Consider the following 24,207-nt stretch of genomic DNA (forward strand, 5'->3'; position numbering starts at 1 on the left):
TCTACCATGCCTTTTAATTAATCTCAACTAGTTTTAATACAACTCTCAATCTTCATCACTTTTTCTTTTGGAGCATTTTAAATGTTATGGTAATTTCTGTTGTTTTAGCAATTTTAGTTGCGATTGCTAAATTTCAGATTTGCCATCCAAGGACATCTTCAATATTGTTTTGCACAATCTGGAAATAAATAAATTCACTTCTGCTTTTAAGCAAACAGTGTAAAACATGCGAAGGACTGAATCAGTCCTTGAGCAAATATTTTCATTAACCAAGTGCCAGCTAATCAGCATGTTAATGGGCTGTCAGTGGAAGCAAACATCCATTTCCCACATAAAAGATTAACTTGAACTGGATCCCCACAACTAAGGGAGAAAAACAACTCCTGGGATAACTGAAATCCAAGATCATGACTGAAAACATTAATACAAAATGGTTCCTTACCTTTCCTTTCAAGGTACGTAGTCAGGTCTAAAACTTCAGGAAAGCTGATGTAAGAGTTTAGTTTTTTCTTATGACCAGTTTGCCTGCAGAAGTTAAATTTGAAAAATTCAGATTGCGAATTCAGAAGGAAAGCTTCAGGGTTGGAAATTCACCTTGGGCCATGGTGAAGACAGGCAGTATCGATTTGGCTGCCCGTTACACATATCACCAGATATTCTATTCCATAGCAATTAATAGGATTAAACATCAAATTCTAGAAATAATGGGGCAGCACGGTGGCACATTGATTAGCATTGCTGCCTCACGGCACCGAGGTCCCAGGTTCGATCCCAGCTCTGGATCACTGTCCGTGCGGAGTTTGCACATTCTCCCTGTGTTTGGGTGGGTTTCGTCCCCACAACCCAAAGATATGCAGGGTAGGTGGATTGGCCACGCTAAATTGCCCCTGAATTGGTAAAAATGAATTGGGTACTCGGAATTAAAAATGAAATTCTAGGAATAACGGGTGGACAATCCAATATGACAATTGTGCTTCATGACCCGAGACAGAATTCTACCCAGTGATGCCTTATTAAAAAAAGGTGAATTGCTCATTTAAAAAAAGGTTTAAAGTTTTTTTTTTGCTACCCAAATTATTGGATTAAAAAAAATATTGACATATAATCCAGAAACGAATGCTCAGGGTGAAGGAGAAAGTCTGGGAGAATGGTACTAATTAAATAGTTTTTTCAACGAGCTGGCCCAGGCATATGGGATGGCATGACTTCTTTCTGTTTTAAGATTCTAAAATTCTGTAAGCAGTCACAACAAGCTTGTTGGAGGCTGAGTGCTTAAAGATGCGGGTTGCTGGACTCACTGGCAGAATCCACAAGTTTCCGATTTCGATGAGGGAAATGATCAAAACTCAACAGTACTGCATCAAAAGCCAAACTGCCAGGCGTTAAGCATTAACCATGTACTTGATGTGGCAAATAAAACAGAGTCTTAAATCAAAGTCAATATTGTTAGCTATATAAAGAAAATCATTACAGAACACTAAGTAAACTTGAGAACCACAATTCTTTGATCAACCACTCTTGTAATATCAATTTAAATGGTGCTGAACTTTTCGCTGTTCTGAATCAGTAAAATGAACTGAGGACAGGCGTACCCAACGTCCTTCACGATCAGTGGAAACCAACTCCCTGGGTCGGCCATTAACCCTTAGGATGTCATGGTCCTGGCTGTCAAAGCAAATCTTCTTCACCCAGCTCAAGGAAGGATCCCAAACAAGAGGAGGACAAAGGAAGCACTTGGAAGACACCCTGAAGGCTTATCTCAAGAAATACAACATAGGCATTAATGCCTGGGAGCCCCTTGCTCAGAAGAGACCTACTTGGAGGAACCCCCGGATTGAAGGGACACAATTCTCAGAGGACACTCAGCAGCAGGGGGAGGCCAGGAAAAGGAGCTGGATGAAAGGAATACCAGCGATTTGCAGTCCAAGGTCTGATCCCTACTCCTGGAACCACCTGCCAAGTGTGTGGTTGAGGACCCACAGAACCATGACCAGTAACGCAGAGTTTCTTAGGTGAACAATCATACTCAGTACCAAGTTTTCACCTAAGACAACCTCCGCATTTGAATGGATTCAAAAGTTGTGTGGAGAAATGTGCAGTTCCATAAACACACATCTGTGAAAGTGAAGTTTCGACTAGGATTGCCGCAAATGATAAGACTCAATCATAACCATTTCCCTCTCTCTCTCAATCCTTTCCCTCTAACCCCCACCCCCGAGTGACAGCTTTAATACATTTCTTCAAATGAAGCATAGAATTAAAGAATGCCCAGCACACAAACAGGGCATTCAGTCCAACCAGTCCATGCCAATATTTGTGCTTCACTTGTGCCTCCTCTGATCCTTCCTCGTCTAACTATTGGCATACCCCTCTATCCCTTTTCCCTCATCTGCTTATCGCACCTCTCCTGAAGTGCATCTATACAATTTGCCCATTTAGTCTGGCAGCAGATCCTACATTCTCTCTACGATCTGGGTGAATTCCAAATTCCCCAATTGATTTCTGGTTGACCAAATGGCTGATATTCCAATCTAGTTCTGCTGTACCCAAGTGGGTAATCATTTCATAATTTCAAAGGACTCAATTATGACATTCCTCCGCTTTCTCTTTTCTAAAGAAAGAAACCCAACCTGTTCAACTACTCTCAGTTCTGGTATCATCCTTTTAAATAGGTTCTGCACTCTCTCCAGGGCATGTAAATCCTTTTTGTAATATGGCAACGAGAACTACACGCAGGAGTCCAAGTGTGATCAACCAAGGATCAAAACAATTTTGTTTCGCTGCTTTCAAATGTATCCCTCTAAAAATTCTATAAATCACAGTGTACAAGTCAGCTTTTGAGCCTCAAACATTTCTTCCAAAATCAAAGGTCAACTTATGCGCCAAGTACAAAACACAAGCCAGCGCTGGTTTTGGTCTTTTGAAGCACATGCTTAGATATCAGATTGCATATCATGGCTCTAAAACAGATTGTACAGACAATTATACCGAAGTAAACAAATACGGTTGTGAAAACTAGCACAAATATTTTATGATAATGCTTTCAGCAAATTGAACATAACTGACCTGTCAAAGACAAACCTCAAAAGCTGTAAATTGAGTGTTCTCGGAAGGCTGAGTAGTTTAATTTTTCTTGTGGCATTCTGTTTGTCTTGACATTCATCACAGAAGTACCTATTATCCCCTTCCAACTTTTCTTCCTGAAAGAAAATTCAAAATTAATGCAAGCACTCCAAAAGGGAACAAAAACAAGCAAAGCAAATTTTATATGCATGCATTGTTTTTTCCCCAAATAATAAATGCTATACATTTGTTATCATTTTCATTACTAATTAGTGGGAGATTGTGGACCATTTCCACTCAATCCACAAGTGTGATCCTGAGCTACCAGTCGCCTGTCACTCTAATTCTCTGCCCCACTTCAGCCTCTCTGTCCTTAGTCTCCTACGCTGTTCCAACAAGGCTCAGAATAAGCACAAAGAAGAGCACCCAGCTCATATTTTGACAAGGCATACTGCAGCCTTTGGACTCAATTTCTGTCCATTTGTTCAGACAATAGCCTTTGATTCTAGTATTCCCATTTATGCCTCGTCCTGACCATCTTTGTTACTTGTCCCACAGCTATCCTCTGTTACTTTGTCTCACCATCCCTTTTGTCATTTAAACTCTCCTCCTTTCCACACTATCCCAGACCCTCGCTTCCGTTCATTCCGCCTTTCCTCTGTACTTTAAAAAAAGTTAATTCATGGTAGTCAGCGTCGATGGCCAGGCCAGCATTTTTGACACATCCTAAATGCCCTTGTAGAGAGGGTAGTGAGCCACCTTCTTGAACTCCTGTAGTTTGTGTGTTGTAGAAACACACACACTGCTGTTAGGGAGTTCCAGGATTTTGACCAAACAACAGTGAAGGAACGGTGATATAGTTCTAAGTCAGGATGGTGTTGGACTTGGGAGGGAACATGCAGGTGGAGGTGTGCCCATACATCTGCTGACTGTGCCCTTCTAGGTGGCAACGGTTGCAGGTTTGGAAGGTATGAAGAAGGAGCCTTGGTGAGCTGCTGCGGAGCATCTTGTAAATGGTACATACTGCTGCTACTGTGTCTTGGTGGTGGAGGGAGTGGATGTGGTGGTGAATGGGGTGCCAATAAAGCAGGCTGCTTTGCCCTGGATGATGTCAAGCTGGAGCGCTGTTGGAGCTGCACTCATCCAGGGAAATGGAGAGTATTGCGTCACACACATGATTTGTCCCTTGTAGACCTGAATCTGGGGAACAGGGAGGTGGATTTATGGTCCCCAGCCTCTGACCTGCTCTTGGAACTGCAGTATTTATAATGCTGTTCTAGTTCAGTTCCTGGTCAATGGTAACCCTCAGAATATTGATTGTAAGGTATTCGGCAACAGTAATGCCACTGAATGTCATGGAGTACTATTAGATCGCTGAAGACTGCCACTAATGTAGTACAAATGATGTCACCTATTAGCCCAAGCTCAGTATTGTCCAGGTCTTGCTGTATGTGGATACATAGCTTCAATATCAGAGTCATTTTAAATGGTGCTGAACATTGTGCAACTTCTGACTGTATATGAGTATGGAGGGAGGGAAAGTCATCGATGAAACAGCTATTGTTGAGTCTAGGACGCTACTTGAGCAACTCCTCCAGCAATACTCCAGGATCGACATGATTAACCACCAACAACCACCTCCCTTCGTGCTAAGTATGACACCAACCAGTGGACAATTTTCAACCTGATATTCATTGACTTCCGTCCTTGATGCCACACTCAGTCAGAAGTTGCCTTGATGTCCAAGGCAGTTACTCTCATCTCACATGTTCAGGTCTTTGTCCATGTTTGAACCAAGGCTGCAATCGAGTTGGCTGAAGACTGGTATGTGATGCTTCTGCAAAAGGCTGAGCATTTGCAACTTCAGTTGAAGTGCCATGTGGATGATCCATCTCAGCCTCCTTCGGAGGTTCCAAGCATCACAGATGCCACTCTTCAGCCAATTCGATTCACTCCTCGCGAGATCAAGATGGCTGAAGGTGCAGAATACCACAAAGGCCATGGGACCTGACAACATGCCGTCAACAGTCCCGAAGGCTGTGCTTCAGAACTTGCTGTATCCCTAGCCAAGCTGTTCTAGTACAGTTACATCATTGGCACATAACCAGCAATGTGAGAAATTGCATGTATGACCTGTACACAAAAAGCAGGACAAATATAGCCTGGTCAATTACCACTCCTTCAGTCTACCCGCGACAATCAGTAAAAAAGTGCTATCAAGCAGCACTTTCTTTGCAGTAACCTTATCATGATGCTCAGTTTGGGTCCCGTCAGGATCTCTCAGCTTCTGACCTTGCCTTGGTTCAAACATTGACAAAAGAGCTGAACTCCAAGACCTCAAACATGATGAAGAAACTCGGCCGTTTTATGGAGCAGATGGGGGCGGTGGACCCTTGGAGGTTCACCCACCCAGGGGAGAAAGAGTTCTCCTTCTCCCCAGTGCACAACGTATACTCTCGGATCGACTTCTTTGTGGTGGGGAAAATCGATGCTTCCAGGGCTGGTCAAAGCGGAATACTCCGCAATCGTAATCTCTGACCAAGCTCCACATTACATGGATGTGAGGCTGGAGACAGGCAGTGCCCAATGCCCCACATAGAGGTTGTCACTGCACTACTGGCCGACAAGGTCTTTAGCCAGAAAGTATCAGAGGCCATAGCTGAATATACAAAAAGACAATCAAAACGGGGAGGTCTCACCCTGCACATTCTGGGAGGCGCTAAAGGCCGTGATTAGAGGGGAAATTATCGCCTTAAAGCGCAGACAGGGAGGAAAGAGCAGCTAGGCAGCAGCTGGTCAACATACTGGAGACACATTGTAAATACTCCGAGGTCTTGACTGTAGAGCTCCTGGCGGAGAGGAAAAAGCTACAAATGGACTTTGACCTGCTCTCCACGAGGAAAGCGATATACCAACTCTACAAATATGGAGACAAAGCCAGCTGCCCGCTGGCACACCGGCTCAGAAAGCAGGCAGCCATGAGAAAGACTGCCCAAATTTGAGACAGCAGAGGCACAATGGAAACAGACCCAGACAAGGTTAACAAAACCTTAGAGAACTTTTACCAAGGGCTGTACATCTCAGAGCTCCCACCAGGGGACTTGGGGATGAAACAGTTCCTCGATGGACTGGGCATACCAGTTGTGGGGGAGGACAGAAAACGGGGCGTGGAAGCACCACTACAACTGGGAGAGACCATGGCGAGTATTAGCTCCAGGTAGGCGGGGAAGGCGACGGGACCAGATGAGTTCACTGCTGACTTCGACAAAAAATTTGTGACAGCACTGGCCTCGCACCTGCGGGAGATGTTCACAGACTCGTTGGCAAAGGGCACACTGCCATCTACGCTAGCACAAGCCTCAATCTCGCTAATACCTAAGAAAGACAAAGACTCAACAAAGTGCAGTTTGTACATACCCATCTCACTTCTAAACATAGATGTCAAAATACTGGCCATGATCCTAACCAAAAGGCTGGAAAACTGCGTAACTGAGGTGGTCGCAGAAGACCAAACGAGCTGTCAAAGGTAGATAGCTAACATAGAACATCAGGCACCTGCTGAATGTGATCATGACCCCATCCGGGGAGAGAACACCATAAGTTATCGTCTTCCGGGACGCAGAAAAGGCCTTCCAACAGAATCTAGTGGAAGTACCTCAGAGGTACTGGAGTGGTTCGGGTTTGGAACAGGGTTCACCTCCTGGATGAAGCTTCTATACAGCGCTCCCATGGCGAGAGTGGGGACAAACAACACCAGCTCCCAGTACTTCCAGCTGCACTGGGGCACCAGGCAGGGATTCTCATTGTCTGCGCTGCTGTTCGCCCGAGCAATCAAACCACTAGCGATCACAATCAGAACAGCAAAGAACTGGAGGGGGTCCAAAGAGGGGGCAGAGAGCACAGAGTCTTGCTCTATGTGGATGACCTGCTCCTCTGCATCTCGGACCCACAACGCAGCATGGAAGGAATCATCGCGCTCCTGAAAGGTTTAGGCAAAGCAAGATCTTCCCGGTGAATCCGTAAGGGGGAGGACAGCACTGGTGGGACTGCCATTTAAACAAGCCCGATACAAATTCCGCCACCTGGGGATCCCAATCGCTTATGACTGGACTGGACTCACAGACAGTGACCCAAGCCGGGAATCGAACCTGGGACCCTGGAGCTGTGAAGCAATTGTGCTAACCACTATGTTACCGTGCTGCCCAGTCAGGAATGTAACAGAATACTCTCCACATTCCTGGACGAGTGTAGCTCCAATAACACTCAAGAGGCTCGACACCGTCCAGGACAAAGTAGCGCACAGGATTGGCACCCCTTGCGCAAATATTCACTCGCTTCACCACCACCACCGCACAGTGTCAGTCCGCACTATCTACAAGATGCACTGCAGAAACTCACCAAAGCTCATTAGCATCTTCCAAACCCACACTTCTACTGTCTAGAAGAACAAGGACAAGGCAACAAGCACATGGGAACATCACCATCAGGAAGTTTCCCTCCAAGCCACACACCGTTCTGACTTGGAAATATTCTGCCTTCCTTCAGTGTCGCTGGGTCAAAATCCTTGAACTCACTCTCTCCGACCACTCTTGGTGATACTGACACCACATTGACGGCAGTGGCTCACAAAGGCAGCTCACCACCACCTTCCCCAGGGCGATTAAATGAAGGCCTAGCTGCCAACACGTACATCCCATGAAGAGTGAAACAAAAAGAAACGTGATGGCCGGGACCTCAGGAGGCCGAGATGGATCAACCACTCGGCACTTCTGGTTGATGATGGCTGTAAATGCTGTGCTGGGTACCCCCTCACTGAGGATGGGGGTATATTGAGGATGGGGATATTTGAGAAACCTCCTCTTCCGGTTAGTTGTTTAAGTTTCCAACATCTTTAACAGTTGGACATGACAGGGCTGCAAAGCTCAGATCTGATTTATTGGTTGTGGGATCAAATCGCTCTGTCTGTTGCATGCTGGTTGTTTGGCAAGCACATTGTTCCGTGTTGGAGCTTCATCAAGGTGACATCTTTCTAGTTATGCCTAGTACTGCTTCTGGTATACCCTCCTGCACTCTTCATTGAAACAGGATTGATCGCCTAACGTGATGGTCACGGTGGAGAGGAGTATTTGCTGGTCAGGAGGTTTCAAATTATGCGTGCATGCAATTCTTCTGCCGCTGATGGCTATGATGTACCTGCTTAACACCTATTACATTTCTAGCTTTTTCCGGTTCTGACGAAAGGTCATTAAACCCGAAATGTTAACTTTGTTTCACTCTCTACAGATGCTGCCCGACTTGATCATTTTTGCTTTGATTTCATATTTTCAGCATTTGCAGTATTCTTTTTAGTGTGGGAGATTTTGTATGCTTCAACTTTTCCAAAAGAAGTTGGGTTTCCATTCTTTAAAAATATATAATAGCAAGCACTTTTTGCAATATCACAGAACTTGGCTGTTGTGAACGTTATTTTAATTTACTGTATGACATGAAAGCTGATCCACAATGTATTCAATGGATTACTATTCAATAAAATGCTGATCCAAATTGATTCGACAAGAAATAAACTTCCAAGCTTGAAAACTAAGTAACTGTAGCTTGCATTGTACAACAAGGGGAAAATATCGAGAGAGTGAGAGCAAGAAAGAGAGCGAGAGAAAGAAAGCAAGAGAACAAGTAGGGTAAGGAGATGGCCAAATGGATTTAAATAGAAAGATGAAAATTTAGAATTTAAATGAGACATCAGGGGATTGAGGGTCAACACAAGTCAATGGTACAGGGGTGTTGGATAGGATGGGACCAGCAGAATTTTTATTGTGCTCAAAGTTGCTCAGGGCGTCAACAGTCCATGTGTTTTTGTTGAAGCTGGAGATCTCTTCATGAGTACGCTTACTTGTGTAGCAAGTGGAACCAGAGCTCACGAAACCACAGCCTCTCCCATGCTCACATCACATCTACTACTCTTTTTGCCATTATAAGTTCTTTTAACCTAATACTATCCTAAACTTTTCACTTTCCAGTTAAGTTTTTATTCCTCAAGGGAATGCATGTTTGTTAAGAATTGTGAAGTATTTCTTTAAATCCTTTCCATTGCTTACTTACAGTCACATCTTTGTATCTAATTCCTCAACCTACTTCAGCCAACATGCCCCTCATCCCTTTGGAATCAGTTTTGATCAGTTAGTTGTGAATAGTTTCGGACTTAACCACATCACTCTCCAACTTCGTAATCTATTAGTTATACCATAATCACCCTTTCCCAAAAAATCCTTCACTAAAATATAATTAATTAAGTGTCTCGTTACACAATACTAAGTCTTAAATAGCCTGTTCCCTAGATGGTTCCTTGAACTACGGTTCTATAAAACTGTCTCAAATGCATTCCATTAATTTGGTTTCTAAGCTACATCTGCCAACTTGGTTTGCCCAGTTCACGTGAAGATTAAAATCTTCTCCCATGCGTTCAATCGTCTCCCACCTGTCCACGCCAGGGTAAATGAAAAAATGATACCACTTCAGATCGGGATAAAAACTGTAAAAATTTGACGGGGCTCCACAATTATTTTTGTATTATGTGGGTCAGCACAGTGGGTGTGGCCTTTTACCCCCATTATCAAATGCCAAGGTACCTTCAGAAACTCATCAATGCAATCTGTCAGTTGCTTGTGTCCTTGGATATTTAACTCCAGTTCATAAAAACGAGATAACAGCTTAGACTCCCGCCCGCACTGATTACACCTGAAATTAAACAGAGATATTCCTAATTAAGTAGGGTCTATACAAAAATCTATTTTGAAAATATAACAGCATAGTACAAATCATAGCTCAACAAGTGGAACTCTATCTTCTACATTAGGTGCACTAGGGATACAAGACGTTGACTGGATACCAAGAATTTCATTCATTTCAAATAGCTGAACATTTGGTCAGATTATTCTTCCTATCACAGATTTGCTAATAATTATTATTCCACAAATTCTGCCTGGTTACAAATTAATAAAGTTTAGATTAAAAAGTGAGGTTTCATTATTTTATTTAATTTCAATGTTCTGAATGCCACCAAGAGTACATATGGTTTGTGCAACTATGGTGAAAGCTGTCAGTGTGGGTGCATAATGTACACGACGGGAACATGATCATTACATTTACAGATCAATTGCATAATTTTGCATAAAGAGGGGTAGATAGATATAGTTACTTGGCAGTGAAAGGTAATGGGCAGTTGCAGAAAACAGAAATGCACTAAAATGCCTTCAACAGAAAAAATCTGCATTTAAAGCTCTTTCAATGCACAAGTCTCTAGGCACTTCACAAGGGATAAACAGGCAAAAACTAACACTGGACCAAAGTAGGAGGGAGTCATTAGGACAGACGACCAAAGATGGGGTTTTACGGAGCACTTTTAACTAGGATGGAGAGGTTTGGGGGAGTGAATCTCAATGCTCAGGATGTGCAATGTGAAGGAAGAGGTTTCAGCAGTAGAAGGGCTGAGGGAGAAGCAAAGATGAACAATATTTATGGAGAAATAGTCGTATTGGTGATGACGAGGATCAGGAGTCAGAAACTCGGTTCAGGCTCAAAAAGGATAGCAAAGTTACAAACAAACAGCCTGGTTCAGCTCGACAACAGCCAGGGAGGTGATTGAACCAAAGTAAAAGTAAAACACTGCGGATGCAGACCTGAAATAAAAACAGGAAGCACTGAGAAAACTAAGGAAGGTCAGGCAGCATCTGTGGAGAGAGAGAGAGAGAGAATTCATGCTTCGAGTCCAAGATGACTCTTCATGACTGAATCGGAGGCTAGGGAACGGAGGTTGTGGCAGAGCCTGATTTTCCCCTCCCAAAGCCGAGCACACCTGCTTCAAAGAAAAACTTTTTACAAGCTCATGAAACGGTCAAACAAAGCTAGCAGTCCCCTTCGTGGCTGGGTAAACATGCCCCATCAAACCAGAATCCATTGGAGTGTCTTGGAGCTCAGGCAGCCAATCATAATGAAGTTCATTTTACCAAATAGATATCTGGCCATCTGTTCAGTTTGCTTTGTTCATGCAGTTGCCAGAGACAGGAGGCGGGCCTTCTAACGACCTCTGCATCAGCCCGCCTCTGTTGCTGTCCCTGTTGGCAACGGCCCTAACTCCAGCCCACAACTGACTCCCAAATACCAAAATTCTGGTGAACTGGTGACTTTCCGAAGCCAGCATTGCAAAGTCAGGAAATGGCCCACCTAACCCTTACCGAACAAAAGACAAAAATTCAGCTCAATTACTTTGGCTGACCCAACATTTAACTGGAGAAAATTGCTGCTGATCCAAGACTGGGTATCAGAGGCAAGGCCAAGCATCAAAGGATCAATATTTTTCTGAAAACAGTCTCGAATCTAATTTGGTTTATCATGGGTTTTGGTGATAAGAAGCAGTTAACCACCTACGTCAGTTTTGATTTTTCCAACAATTTGAATCGAAAAGAATATAGGTTTTGAGGCCATTATATTCCTTTTGTCATTTCATTCCTCCTACCTTTTAACCTATCATAGACCGGTGCTATGTCTTTTCGTCCGACGTCACTTCGTCCAACGACACTTCGTCCACGTCTTTTGGTCCAACGTCTTTTTGTCCGCCCGTCTTTTGGTCCAACGTCTTTTTGTCCGATGATTTTTTTCGTCAAAGACTTTTTGTGACTTGACTTTTTGTAACTTGCTTAGTAGCACTCCACTCCACTCCCCACAATAACTTTTTGTAAATAGAAATCTTCTCTAATGCACATAGCAAGGTATAATATGCAATAAAGGATTTTTATTTTTAAAGGTCTCTTTCCTTTAACGAGCCTCGTTAAAGGATAGTTATTATCGTTCTCTTTCCTTTAACGAGCCTCGTTAAAGGATAGATATTACCGTTCTCTTTCTTAATTCGCAAATAACAAATAATGCTGCTGAGGGGTTTCATTCTGCGATAAAGCGTTCGGCGGGTGGAGCTCATTTGAATATCCGGAGGTTAATCAAAACTCTGAAGGAAGAGGAAGGGTCCATAATAGGCAAAAAGGCTCAAATTCTTTGGGGAGATCAGTCGACTTCATGTACGCGATATAAGAAAATAACTGAACGCCTCAAAAGATTGGTCGTTCAATATGATTCTACAACAAAAATTGATTTCTTGAGGAATGTTGCTTACAATTTACATCAATTTTAAGTAATTTTGGGAATTTTAAGTAATTAGTAAACTTTTAGATTTTTTAACTGCATTTTTAGATTTTTTAACTGCATTTTTCAACTTGCATTTTACTTGCATTTTATCAATTACTTGCATTTTAGCAATTAAATTCACTTGCTGTATTGTACTTGCATTTTATCAATTAAATGGTTTTATACGGAGTTAATTTGTAATTGGATAATTGGACGAAGTGACGTTGGGCCAAAAGACGGGCGGACAAAAAGACGTTGGACCAAAAGACGTGGACGAAGTGTCGTTGGACGAAGTGACGTCGGACGAAAAGACGCGACACGCATAGACCTTCCCTTTTATTCTCCCCCTCCCTCACCGTGCGTTTTCCCTGCCTTGATGTCTGCTCAAAACCACTTTCACCTTCTAACATTGTCCAGCTCTGACGAAAAAAGATTTTCACCTGAAATTTTAATTGTTTCTCTCTCTACAGATGCAACCTGATAGAACTTGAGGCCAAAAATCAAAGTGAACTCTCCAGTTTAGTGCAGAAGTGTTCCACTACCAGGGGAGACATTTTTCAGATGAGACATTAAACCAAGGCTCCGTGTCGGTCTTCTCAGGTGGACCCCCAGGCACTATTTTGAAGCAGTGCAGTGGAGTTAACCCTGACATTTATCCCTCAATCAGCATCACAAATATAAATCATGGTTTGAGAACTTGTGTAAATTGGCTATCATGTTTCCGACATTACAACAGTGACTACGTATCAATAAAACATACTTAATTGGCTGTAAAGTGCTTTGGGATGTCCGGTGCTCATGCAAGGTGTTTTTTTAAAGCACTGTAATTCAACAGTTCTTATTTTTAATTCAGGTTTTTTATTGCTGTCATGTAAAAGCGCATTTAGCACAGAGTTAATTCCTTATAAACGACTAGAAGATAGCTTTAAAATTTCTCACAATAAAACTCTATCACATCGATAAGCAGAGCTCCACCTTGCCTCAATCAAGCTTTTCTGCATACGGCAAGCCAATGTATTCTGAAGAGTGGCATCAGGAATTGCATTCTGAAAATGAGTTTTGGTCTTTGTGGACTGATATTATAGACAGTTGAGTCTTGTCTCAGTTGATGGTTTTGAGGAGATTAATAGGAAGGGGGGGGGGGGGGGGGGGGGGGGGGGGGGGGTGTTGCGCTCTCAGCCACATTTCCAGGGCAGGCAATTAAGAGGCTGCATGAATTCATTACTTATCTACCTTAAATAACGGCTTTGCTGATTGCCTGTGAATGATTTCTTATGGGTGGTACAGTGGTTAGCACTACTCCTCACAATATCAGGAACTGGCGTTCTATTCCAACCTTGGGTGGCTGACTGTATGGAATTTGCACATTCGCCCATGTCTGTGTGGGTTTCCTCTGGGTGCTCCAGTTTCTTCCCACAGTCCAAAGATGTGCTGGTTAGGTGGGATTACCGGATGGGGCTGGGGAGTGAGCCTAGGTAGGATGCTCCTTCAGAGGGACAGTGCAGACTTGATGGGCTGAATAGCCTCCTTCTGCACTGTAGGAATTCTATGATTTGAATTGCAGAGGAACAAAAATATGTTTCCTCCTTCGGTGTAATTCTGCAATTTGGAAGCACTGCAAGATTGCACAGGAGCTGGGAGTTTCCATATAGTTCTCTGTTGCTTATACAAGGTGATCAGGAGGAGCTCATTCAGTGACTCTGTTCAACTGTTATTGGCTGGAATTACCTCTAAAGACCGGCACATACTGGAACTGTTCAATCTTCACTTAAGTCAAATCTTTGTTTTCTACTTTCTTGCTGAGACTTTCTGAAACCAATTTGGCCATCAGTTTGAAGTTGAAGAAATCAATCAGCCAGTGTTATTTTCCACTGCTCAATTTGTACAGGAGACCATCACTGCTTAGACATGCAATAAAAACAGCAATGGTTACTCCAATGGAATGTTATTCCAGTCACAGTGCTCGTCAGCATGCAAGTTTCAGTTGATTGAAGGTGCACGTCTACTCACAGCAGCTGATTTTTCAAGAGGATTGAATGAGCAGTGTTTGGATTATACCTGAATTATAATCACAGTGCATCTTTGAGCTAATGTCATCGCCAATGGTCCCTCTGAGCCGCAAGGTCATACAGACCCTGAACATCCTCGCATAGGATGTGCCCAAGCCAATCCTATCAAGTTGCTGCGCAAACAAATTTGGGCCATGCACTTCAAGCAATCAACCATACACACTCAAGAAATTCAAGGTTATGTCCATCTATGCCCTACTAGGAATAAGACTGAATCCAGATCAATCTAAATCAACCTGATGCATTTCTTTACAAGATAAAGGATTTATTCACAATCTGCCCAAACAAACTCCACAAAACACCAATGATTACAGAGCACAAGCGTTTGTAACAAGTGTAAACATTCCATTACAATTCAAAATGCTCTATGAGAATACCAACACACAATAACTATCCACACAGAAGTCTCCTGATCTCAGTGGTGATGGGAGGAATCCATCATGAAAACTCAGCATTTCAGCCGCAATGGAAAAAGCTTTGGGAATGCAATTAGCCGGTTGGCCCTGCGCACCTAATCGAAAAACAATTATAAAATAGTCCCAGCAAAGGCAGAAGAAACATCAAAATATATTACAATGAGAGGTAATTACCGAACACATAGTAAGATTCCCAGGCAAGTCATACAAGAAAAATGAATAACTTGCATTTGTATATCGCCTTTCAACATGACCGTAAGACATCCCAATGCACATTATTGCCAATGAAGTATTTCTGAAGTGTAACCAGTGTTGCAGCCTAGAGAAACAGCAACCAATTTGCATCAGCAAACTCCCATAAAGCTGTACCAAGATAAATAACCAATCTGCCTTAGTGATGTTTCATGCTGATTGGGGGCAAATACTGACTCAACCCAGAAAACTCCCCGATGCATGGCCAAAAACAGTAAAACTTTTGTTATCCGGCATGCTCCAGGAACGGGAGGTGCTGTTTAACAGAGTTACACAAGGTATTGCTCTCCTTTGAGCGTTTGAGGGGAGCGTGGAAAGCAGCTGGTGGTCAAGAGTCATGGGCAGTAAAACCACAATAATTGAGGACCAAGCTGACAGACATCATGTCCTTCAGACTGGCTTTAGAGCTGTGTCAGTTTCATCCAGTCGTTCCGAGCAGTAACTGCTGCTTTTGACTTTCGGGCAACTTTCTGGGTTTCCAGCCGGCTTGACAACTGCAAACCAACCCCAACTCTGGGGTTTTGGAAACCGCCACTTGATGCTGTTTCTGACCTTCAGACCAGCTTTACAAGAAAACAAAACCCGAGGTATCAGAAATTCCAGTTACTAGAATATGATAGTGCCGGATAACAAAGTTTACAGTGCACCAATTTCAGAAACTTGACAGGGACCAAGTTTACCATCTCAGCTAAAGACAGCAACTCAGAGTGCAGTGGTTCCTCGGTGCTGGAAGGAATGAACTATTAGTTTAGATTGCTCGTAGGGCAGCACGGTGGCGCAGTGGTAGCACTGGAGTCCCACGGCACTGAGGTCCCAAGTTCGATCCCGGCTCTGGGTTACTGTCCGTGTGGAGTTTGCACATTCTCCCCGTGTTTGCGTGGGTTTCGCCCCCACCACCCAAAGATGTGCAGGGTAGGTGGGTTGAACATGCTAAATTGCCCCTTAATTGGAAAAAATGAATTGGGTACTCTAAATGTATTTTTAAAAATTTTGATTGCTCGTGCAAATCTTTAGAACATGGTTTGAACCCACGACCCACTGACTCAGAAATGAAAATACGATAATTTTGACAAGGCTGCTTGCTTAGAAATCAAGACGACAATTTACTATCTGCGCCATTGTTCATCACGTCAGAAGAACCAGTTTTCAAACAATAACCACCTTATCAACAGAATTAATGTAACCTGAGCAACTCGGATTTAGATCTCCCATGGCATTTTTCTTGTTAATGATGCCAATTCAGTAGCTTTTTAAAAAGATGTATTATGTTGATGGGATGTGGGTGTCACTGGGCAAGGCCCGCATTTGTTATCCATCCCTATTGCCCTTGAACTGAGTGGCTTGCTTAGGCCATTTTAGAAGGGAAGTTATGAGTCAACCACATTGTTGTGGGTCTGGAGTTACATGTAGACCAGACCCGGTAAGGTCGGCAGACTTCCTTCCCTAAAGGGTATCAATGAACCAGAGGGTTTTTTTGTGACAATCAATGATAGTTTCCCATGGTTCCCATTACTGAGACTCACTTTCAATTCCAGATATATTCAATCAATTGAATTAGCTGCCATGGTGGGATACGAACCCATGCTTCCAGAACATTAACCTGGGTCTCCAAATTACGAGTCCAATGAGATGAAATGAAATTAAAATCGCTTATTGTCACAAGTAGGCTTCAATGAAGTTAGTGTGAAAAGCCCCTAGTCGCCACATTCCAGCACCTGTTCGGGGAGGCTGGTACGGGAATTGAACCTTGTTGCTGGCCTGCCTTGGTCTGCTTTCAAAGCCAGTGATTAAGCTGTGTGCTAAACCAGCTATGCCAGTCTCCCCCTGCTTTTGTTTCTCAGTGAATGGAATTGGAGTAGCCAGAGAATGAGCAATAGGCCAGTGGCGGAATATGACAGTAGTGGAACTGGAAAAAGAACGAGGTGTCATGCACCCCATATTGAATGGGAAGCTAAGGCGAGCACAGTATCTCTAAATCAAATTCCTGCAAAAGGCCATTACATGATGAGATAGCACACTGGAAAGCTCCATCTTATCTGCCTCTTAAAGGTAGAGTTCAAGAACATACAAGAGATTCAACATACAGGAATATCTAATCACTGAAAACCTTTCTTCACTATTGATGAAAAGGAACGGCCTTTATATTTAACCAATAAATAGTACGAGATAACGGACTATGCGCAGTGAATTTATTGTTTGGTACTAATGAATGTCATACTACTTAACCCCACTGAGACAATTTACAATACTGGGATAATGCTCTGGAAAGGAAGTTTGAATCCCCCCACAACAGATAAAATTTGAATTCGATAAAAATCCAGAATTAAGGGGATATTTAATGAGGCAAGGGAGCAGGGGGTACTTCCCCAGACAATATCACTGGCCTCGATCTCACTCATCCTGAAACAGGAGAAGGACCGAGATATGGGGTCATACAGGCCAATTTCCCTGTTGAATTTTGATGTCAAACTGTTGGCTAAAACCTTGTCCTCAAGGATAGAAGATTGTGTCCCAGAGGTGATAGGGGAGGACCAGATTGGGTTTGTTCAGAGCAGACAGCTAACGGCCAACGCTAGGCTCTTAAACGTGATCATGATGCCCCCAGAAGGGAGAGAGGTGGAAGTAGTGGTCACGATGGACGCAGGAACGGCCTTCGACTGGATGGAATGGAACTATTTGTGGGAGTTGTTAGGGCGGTTCGGGTTTGGGCGGGGCTTTATTGATTGAGTTTGGTTGTTGTACCAGGACCTGTGGCGAGTGTCCAAACGAATCGGTTGACATCGGACTATTTTAAATTGCACCGGGGGACTAGGCAGGGATGTCCCCTCTCCCCACTGCTGTTTGCTTTGGCCATAGAGCCACTGGCGATGGCGCTAAGGGCTTCAAGGAACTGGAAGGGGTTGGTCCGGGAGGGGGGTAGAACACAGGGTCTCGCTATACGCTGACGACCTGATCCTGTATATTTCCAACCCATCAGGGGGGATGGGAGGGATTGAGGATTTTAGGGGTACAAATTGAATATGGGGAAAAAGGGAGATGTTTGCAATCCAGGCATGGGGGCAGGAGAGGAGATTGGGAGAGCTGCCGTTCAGAGTGGTGGGAGGGAGCTTTCATCATTTATAAATCCAGGTGGCACGGGACTGGGGACTGTTATATAAACTAAATTTGACCCGGCTAGTAGAACAGATGAAGGAGGACTTTCGAAGTGGGACATGCTCCCGCTGTCAGTGGCAGGGAGAGTACAGACCGTGAAAATAACAGTCCTCCCGAAGTTTGTGTTTGTTTTTCAGTGCCTCCCCAACTTCATCCCAAGGGCCTTTTTTTTGGAGGCATTGGTAACAGTACCTCTGCCGTTCTTGCCGGCCCGGTACTCTGCAGGTCTGCTGGTAGTGGCGGCCCTGAGAGTCTGGGGACAGTGGAGGAAGCATAGGAGAGTGGAGGGAGCATTGGTCTGGATCCCGATTTGCAGTAACCATCGGTTTGTACCGGAAAGGCTGGATGGGGGGTTTTGGAGATGGCAGAGAGCAGGGATTGAGAGGATGGGGTATCTATTTATAGATGGGAGCTTCCCCTGTTTGAAGGATTTAGGAGGAGAAATTTGAACTGGCAGCAAATGGATTCAGATATCTGCAGGTACGGGATTTTCTGTGAAGGCAGGTTTCGACCGTTCAGCTCCTACCGCCACGGGGGATACAGGACAGGGTAGTTTCCAAAACGGGGATGGAAGAGGGGAAGGTTTTGGATATTTATAAAGAACTCATAGAGTCGGAGGAAATGCAGAGAGGGGCTAAAACGCAAGTGGGAAGATGAACTTGGGGGGATAGAGGTAGGTCTTTGGGCGGATGCATTAAGCAGAGTCAATACGTCCTCATCATGAGCCAGGCTCAGCCGGATTCAGTTTAAGGTGGTTCACCAGGCACACATGACGGTGGCTTGCAGAGCAAGATTTTTGGGATAGTGGACAGGTGTGCGAGATGTGGGGGAGGGCCTGCAAACATGTCCATATGTTTTGGGCATGTCTGAAGCTTAGGGGATTATGGCAGGGTTTTACAGTTGTCATGTCCACGGTGTTAAAAACAAGGGTGGTGCCGATTCCAGAGGTGGCGATTTTCCGAGTGTCAGAACATCCGGGAGTCCAGGGGTGAGAAAGGCTGACGTCTCGGCCTTTGCCTCCTTGGTAGCCCAGAGACGGCTATTGTTAGCGTGGAGGGACTCAAAGCCCCCGAATTCAGAGATTTGGCTTAGTGACATGGCCTAGTTTCTCAGACTTGAGAAAATAAAGTTCGCCCCAAGAGGGTCAATGCTAGGGTTCATCCGGAGGTGGCAGTGTCATATATAGAATTTACAGAATTTACAGTGCAGAAGGAACAATGTCATGGAACCATTGTCAATTGTTGTAAAAACGCACCTGGTTCACTAATATCCTTTAGGGAAGGACATCTGCTGTCCTTAGCTGGTCTGGCCTACATGTGATTCCAGACTCTCAGCAATGAGATTTGGATTACAGGAAGATATAGACAGGATGGTCAAATGGGCAGAAAAATGGCAGATGGAATTTAACGTTGAAAAGTGTGAGGTGATACACTTTGGAAGAAGTGACAAGGAAGTATTCAATGAATGGCCTGACACTGGGAAGTTCTGAGGAACAAAGGGACCGTGGCATATTTGTCCATAGATCTCTGAAGGGCAGGTTGATAGGGTGGTGAAAAAGGCATATGGGACATTTGCATTTATCAATCTTGCACATTGATTACAAAGGCAGGGAGGTCATGTTGGAGTTCAAATAGCAATGCGGCAGCTGAGGAATTTAAATGCTTTTAATTAAGTAAAATTGGAATTAAAAGCTAGCATTACTAAGGGACTACGAAACTGTCAGATTGTTGGAAAAACCTATCTGCTTCACAAATGTCCTTTAGGGATGGGAATCTACCATCCTTACCTGGTCTAGCCTATATGCGACTCCACACCCATGGTAAAATGTGGCTGGCACTGTATTCAAATCTGATCATCACATTATAGGATGTGATTGAACTGGAGGGGGTGCAGGGGCGATTCACCAGGTTGGGATGGAACATCTAAATTATGAAGAGAGGCTGGATTTGCTTGGGTTGCTTTCGTTGGAGCAGAGAAGACGGAAGGATGACCTGATCGAGGTATACATTATGAGGGGCATGGACAGAGTGGATAGGGAGCAGCTGTTCCCCTTAGTTGAAGGGTCACTTATGAGGGGACACAGTTTCATGGTGAGGAGCAGGAGCTTTAGGGGGGAATTTAAGTATTTCATTCATCAGTGCAGACGCGATGGACCTCTTCTGCACTGTATTATCCTGTGATTCTGTGAGTGTGATTCCAGTATGAAAAAAATTACTCATTAAAGAAAAAGGAATAAGACCAAAGTCCAGATTATAAAGAACGTTAAGGTACTGTAAATACTTCCGTTTAGAAAGAAAAAGGAAATAACACAACTGATAAAATATAACACGAGGAGAAAACAAGTGTGTTCATTTAAATATTGAGAAAACCAGCATCAGGACAAAAGGGTCTATTGGTAGGGTCTATTGCTCAAAACAGAGAGTTCGATACATACAAGAAATAAAACAAAGCATTTAAGAACATAAGAACATAAGAACTAGGAGCAGGAGTAGGCCATCTGGCCCCTCGAGCCTGCTCCGCCATTCAATGAGATCATGGCTGATCTTTTGTGGACTCAGCTCCACTTTCCGACCCGAACACCATAACCCTTAATCCCTTTATTCTTCAAAAAACTATCTATCTTTACCTTAAAAACATGTAATGAAGGAGCCTCAACTGCTTCACTGGGCAAGGAATTCCATAGATTCACAACCCTTTGGGTGAAGAAGTTCCTCCTAAACTCAGTCCTAAATCTACTTCCCCTTATTTTGAGGCTATGTCCCCTAGTTCTGCTTTCACCCGCCAGTGGAAACAACCTGCCCGCATCTATCCTATCTATTCCCTTCATAATTTTAAATGTTTCTATAAGATCCCCACTCATCCTTCTAAATTCCAATGAGTACAGTCCCAGTCTACTCAACCTCTCCTCATAATCCAACCCCTTCAAGCTCTGGGATTAACCTAGTGAATCTCCTCTGCACACCCTCCAGTGCCAGTACGTCCTTTCTCAAGTAAGGAGCCCAAAACTGAACACAATACTCCAGGTGTGGCCTCACTAACACCTTATACAATTGCAACACAACCTCCCTAGTCTTAATCTCCATCCCTCTAGCAATGAAGGACAAAATTCCATTCGCCTTCTTAATCACCTGTTGCACCTGTAAACCAACCTTTTGTGACTCATGCACTAGCACACCCAAGTCTCTCTGCACAGCGGCATGCTTTAATATTTTATCGTTTAAATAATAATCCCGTTTGCTGTTATTCCTACCAAAATGGATAACCTCACATTTGTCAACATTGTATTCCATCTGCCAGACCCTAGCCCATTCACTTAACCTATCCAAATCCCTCTGCAGACTTCCAGTATCCTCTGCACTTTTCGCTTTACCACGCATCTTAGTGTCATCTGCAAACTTGGACACATTGCCCTTGGTCCCCAACTCCAAATCATCTATGTAAATTGTGAACAATTGTGGGCCCAACACGGATCCCTGAGGGACACCACTAGCTACTGATTGCCAACCAGAGAAACACCCATTAATCCCCACTCTTTGCTTTCTATTAATTAACCAATCCTCTATCCATGCTACTACTTTACCCTTAATGCCTTGCATCTTTATCTTATGCAGCAACCTTTTGTGTGGCACCTTGTCAAAGGCTTTCTGGAAATCCAGATGTACCACATCCATCGGCTCCCCGTTATCTACTGCACTGGTAATGTCCTCAAAAAATTCCACTAAATTAGTTAGGCATGACCTGCCCTTTATGAACCCATGCTGCGTCTGCCCAATGGGACAATTTCTATCCAGATGCCTCGCAATTTCTTCCTTGATGATAGATTCCTGCATCTTCCCTACTACCGATGTTAAGCTCACTGGCCTATAATTTCCTGCTTTCTGCCTACCTCCTTTTTTAAACAGTGGTGTCACGTTTGCTAATTTCCAATCCACCGGGACCACCCCAGAGTCTAGTGAATTTCGGTAAATTATCACTAGTGCATCTGCAATTTCCCTAGCCATCTCTTTTAGCACTCTGGGATGCATTCCATCAGGGCCAAGAGACTTGTCTACCTTTAGCCCCATTAGCTTGCCCATCACTACCCCCTTAGTGATAACAATCCTCTCAAGGTCCTCACCTGTCATAGCCTCATTTCTATCAGTCGCTGGCATGTTATTTGTGTCTTCCACTGTGAAGACCGACCCAAAAAACCTGTTCAGTTCCTCAGCCATTTCCTCATTTCCCATTATTAAAACTCCCTTCTCATCCTCTAAAGGACCAATATTTACCGTAGCCACTCTTTTTTGTTTTATATATTTGTAAAAACTTTTACTGTCTGTTTTTATATTCTGAGCAAGTTTACTCTCATACTCTATCTTACTCTTCTTTATAGCTTTTTTAGTAGCTTTCTGTTGCCCCCTAAAGATTTCCCAGTCCTCTAATCTCCCAGCAATCTTTGCCACTTTATATGCTTTTTCCTTCAATTTGATACTCTCCCTTATTTCCTTAGATATCCACGGTCGATTTTCCCTCTTTCTACCGTCCTTCCTTTTTGTTGGTATAAACCTTTGCTGAGCACTGTGAAAAATCGCTTGGAAGGTTCTCCACTGTTCCTCAACTGTTCCACCATAAAAGTCTTTGCTCCCAGTCTACCTTAGCTGGTTCTTCTCTCATCCCATTGTAATCTCCTTTGTTTAAACACAAAACACTAGTATTTGATTTTACTTTCTCACCCTCCATCTGTATTTTAAATTCCACCATATTGTGATCGCTCCTTCCGAGAGGATCCCTAACTATAAGATCATGAATCAATCCTGTCTCATTACACAGGACAAGATCTAGGACCGCTTGTTCCCTCGTAGGTTCCATTACATACTGTTCTAGGAAACTATCGCGGATACATTCTATAAACTCCTCCTCAAGGTTGCCTTGACCGACCTGGTTAAACCAATCGACATGTAGATTAAAATCCCCCACGATAACTGCTGTACCATTTCTACATGCATCAGTTATTTCTTTGTTTATTGCCTGCCGCACCATAATGTTACTATTTGGTGGCCGATAGACTACTCCTATCAGTGACTTTTTCGCCTTACTATTCCTGATTGGCCAATCCACCGAACCTGTACATCTTTGAACTGCGGGAGAAAACCTGAGCACCCGGAGGAAACCCACGCAGACACAGGAAGTGCAAGCTCCACACAGTCACCCGAGGCCTGAATTGAACTCGGGTCCCTGGTGCTGTGAGGCAGCAGTGCTAACCACTGAGACACCATGCCGCATATGTAATGGAAGATAATGGACCATTGTCTAATCTTCAAATAATGGTATAAGATATTGAAATGAGATAATCAGATGAGTGCTCATTACAGTTTGAGTGACAATATTCCAATTAAGTGCATGACAGGGAATCCAAAACATCCTCTATTCCATTTATTTAAAACTGTGCACACCGACTTCTTTTCTCCTTGTAATGATTAGCCTCTGAACCAAAGGCTGAACTGAAATTTACATTCCTGAACAATGGGGTGCATTTGTTAATATTCTACAGAAGATGGCGATGAAAGAGACCTTGAGTAGCACAGAAAAACCAGACTTTAAAAATCATATTCCCAAATCGAAATAAATCAAATCAGCCAAACATACCAGTCACAAAAGAACATCCACTCCCAACACTACCAGCAACAAAAAGGGGGACACAAGTTACCAGCTTCTGTTTCCTCTTCCTTTTCCTGCCGCAATTTCTTTACTTTTTACACTCTGATGTATATCTGAGATGTTCTGCAGCACAATCAAAGTTCAGCAATAGATTCCAGCACACTCACACTGTGACGTAGGCATACTGTCCACAGAACTGCTGCTGTATAATATTTTGTACATCGGGATTGTTCTGCTTTGATAGCGTGTCCTCTAGCAGTGACATAAAAAGCTTGGAGAATTCTTGAGCATCCTGTGGGTGCAATTGCAAGTGATTAATATTTTTAAGAAACAAAATAAACTTAGTTATCCTCACGACCAAATATACTTAACTAAGCAATATGTAAATTAATGGTTTGGAAAAGTTATAAAATGGGAAAATCTTAATGACATTTTAATCAATT

At 43.5% G+C, this 24,207-nt stretch overlaps 1 protein-coding gene across 3 annotated transcripts in view; it reads right to left on the reverse strand.

Annotated features, from left to right (window-relative positions):
- usp48 (ubiquitin specific peptidase 48) overlaps positions 1–24,207 on the reverse strand; it is a 155,343-nt gene that overhangs the window by 104,012 nt on the left and 27,124 nt on the right. For all 3 annotated transcript variants that reach the window (XM_038821325.1, XM_038821324.1, XM_038821323.1), the window contains exons 5-8: positions 23,932–24,056; positions 9,690–9,798; positions 3,067–3,200; positions 443–525 (exon numbers count right to left, since the gene is read on the reverse strand). In XM_038821325.1, the coding sequence (XP_038677253.1) occupies positions 443–525; positions 3,067–3,200; positions 9,690–9,798; positions 23,932–24,056 (451 nt within the window). The remainder of the gene's footprint in view (positions 1–442; positions 526–3,066; positions 3,201–9,689; positions 9,799–23,931; positions 24,057–24,207) is intronic.

Source organism: Scyliorhinus canicula, chromosome 16 (assembly GCF_902713615.1).
Source record: "Scyliorhinus canicula chromosome 16, sScyCan1.1, whole genome shotgun sequence".
In the NCBI taxonomy this organism is placed as follows: Eukaryota; Metazoa; Chordata; class Chondrichthyes; order Carcharhiniformes; family Scyliorhinidae; genus Scyliorhinus; species Scyliorhinus canicula.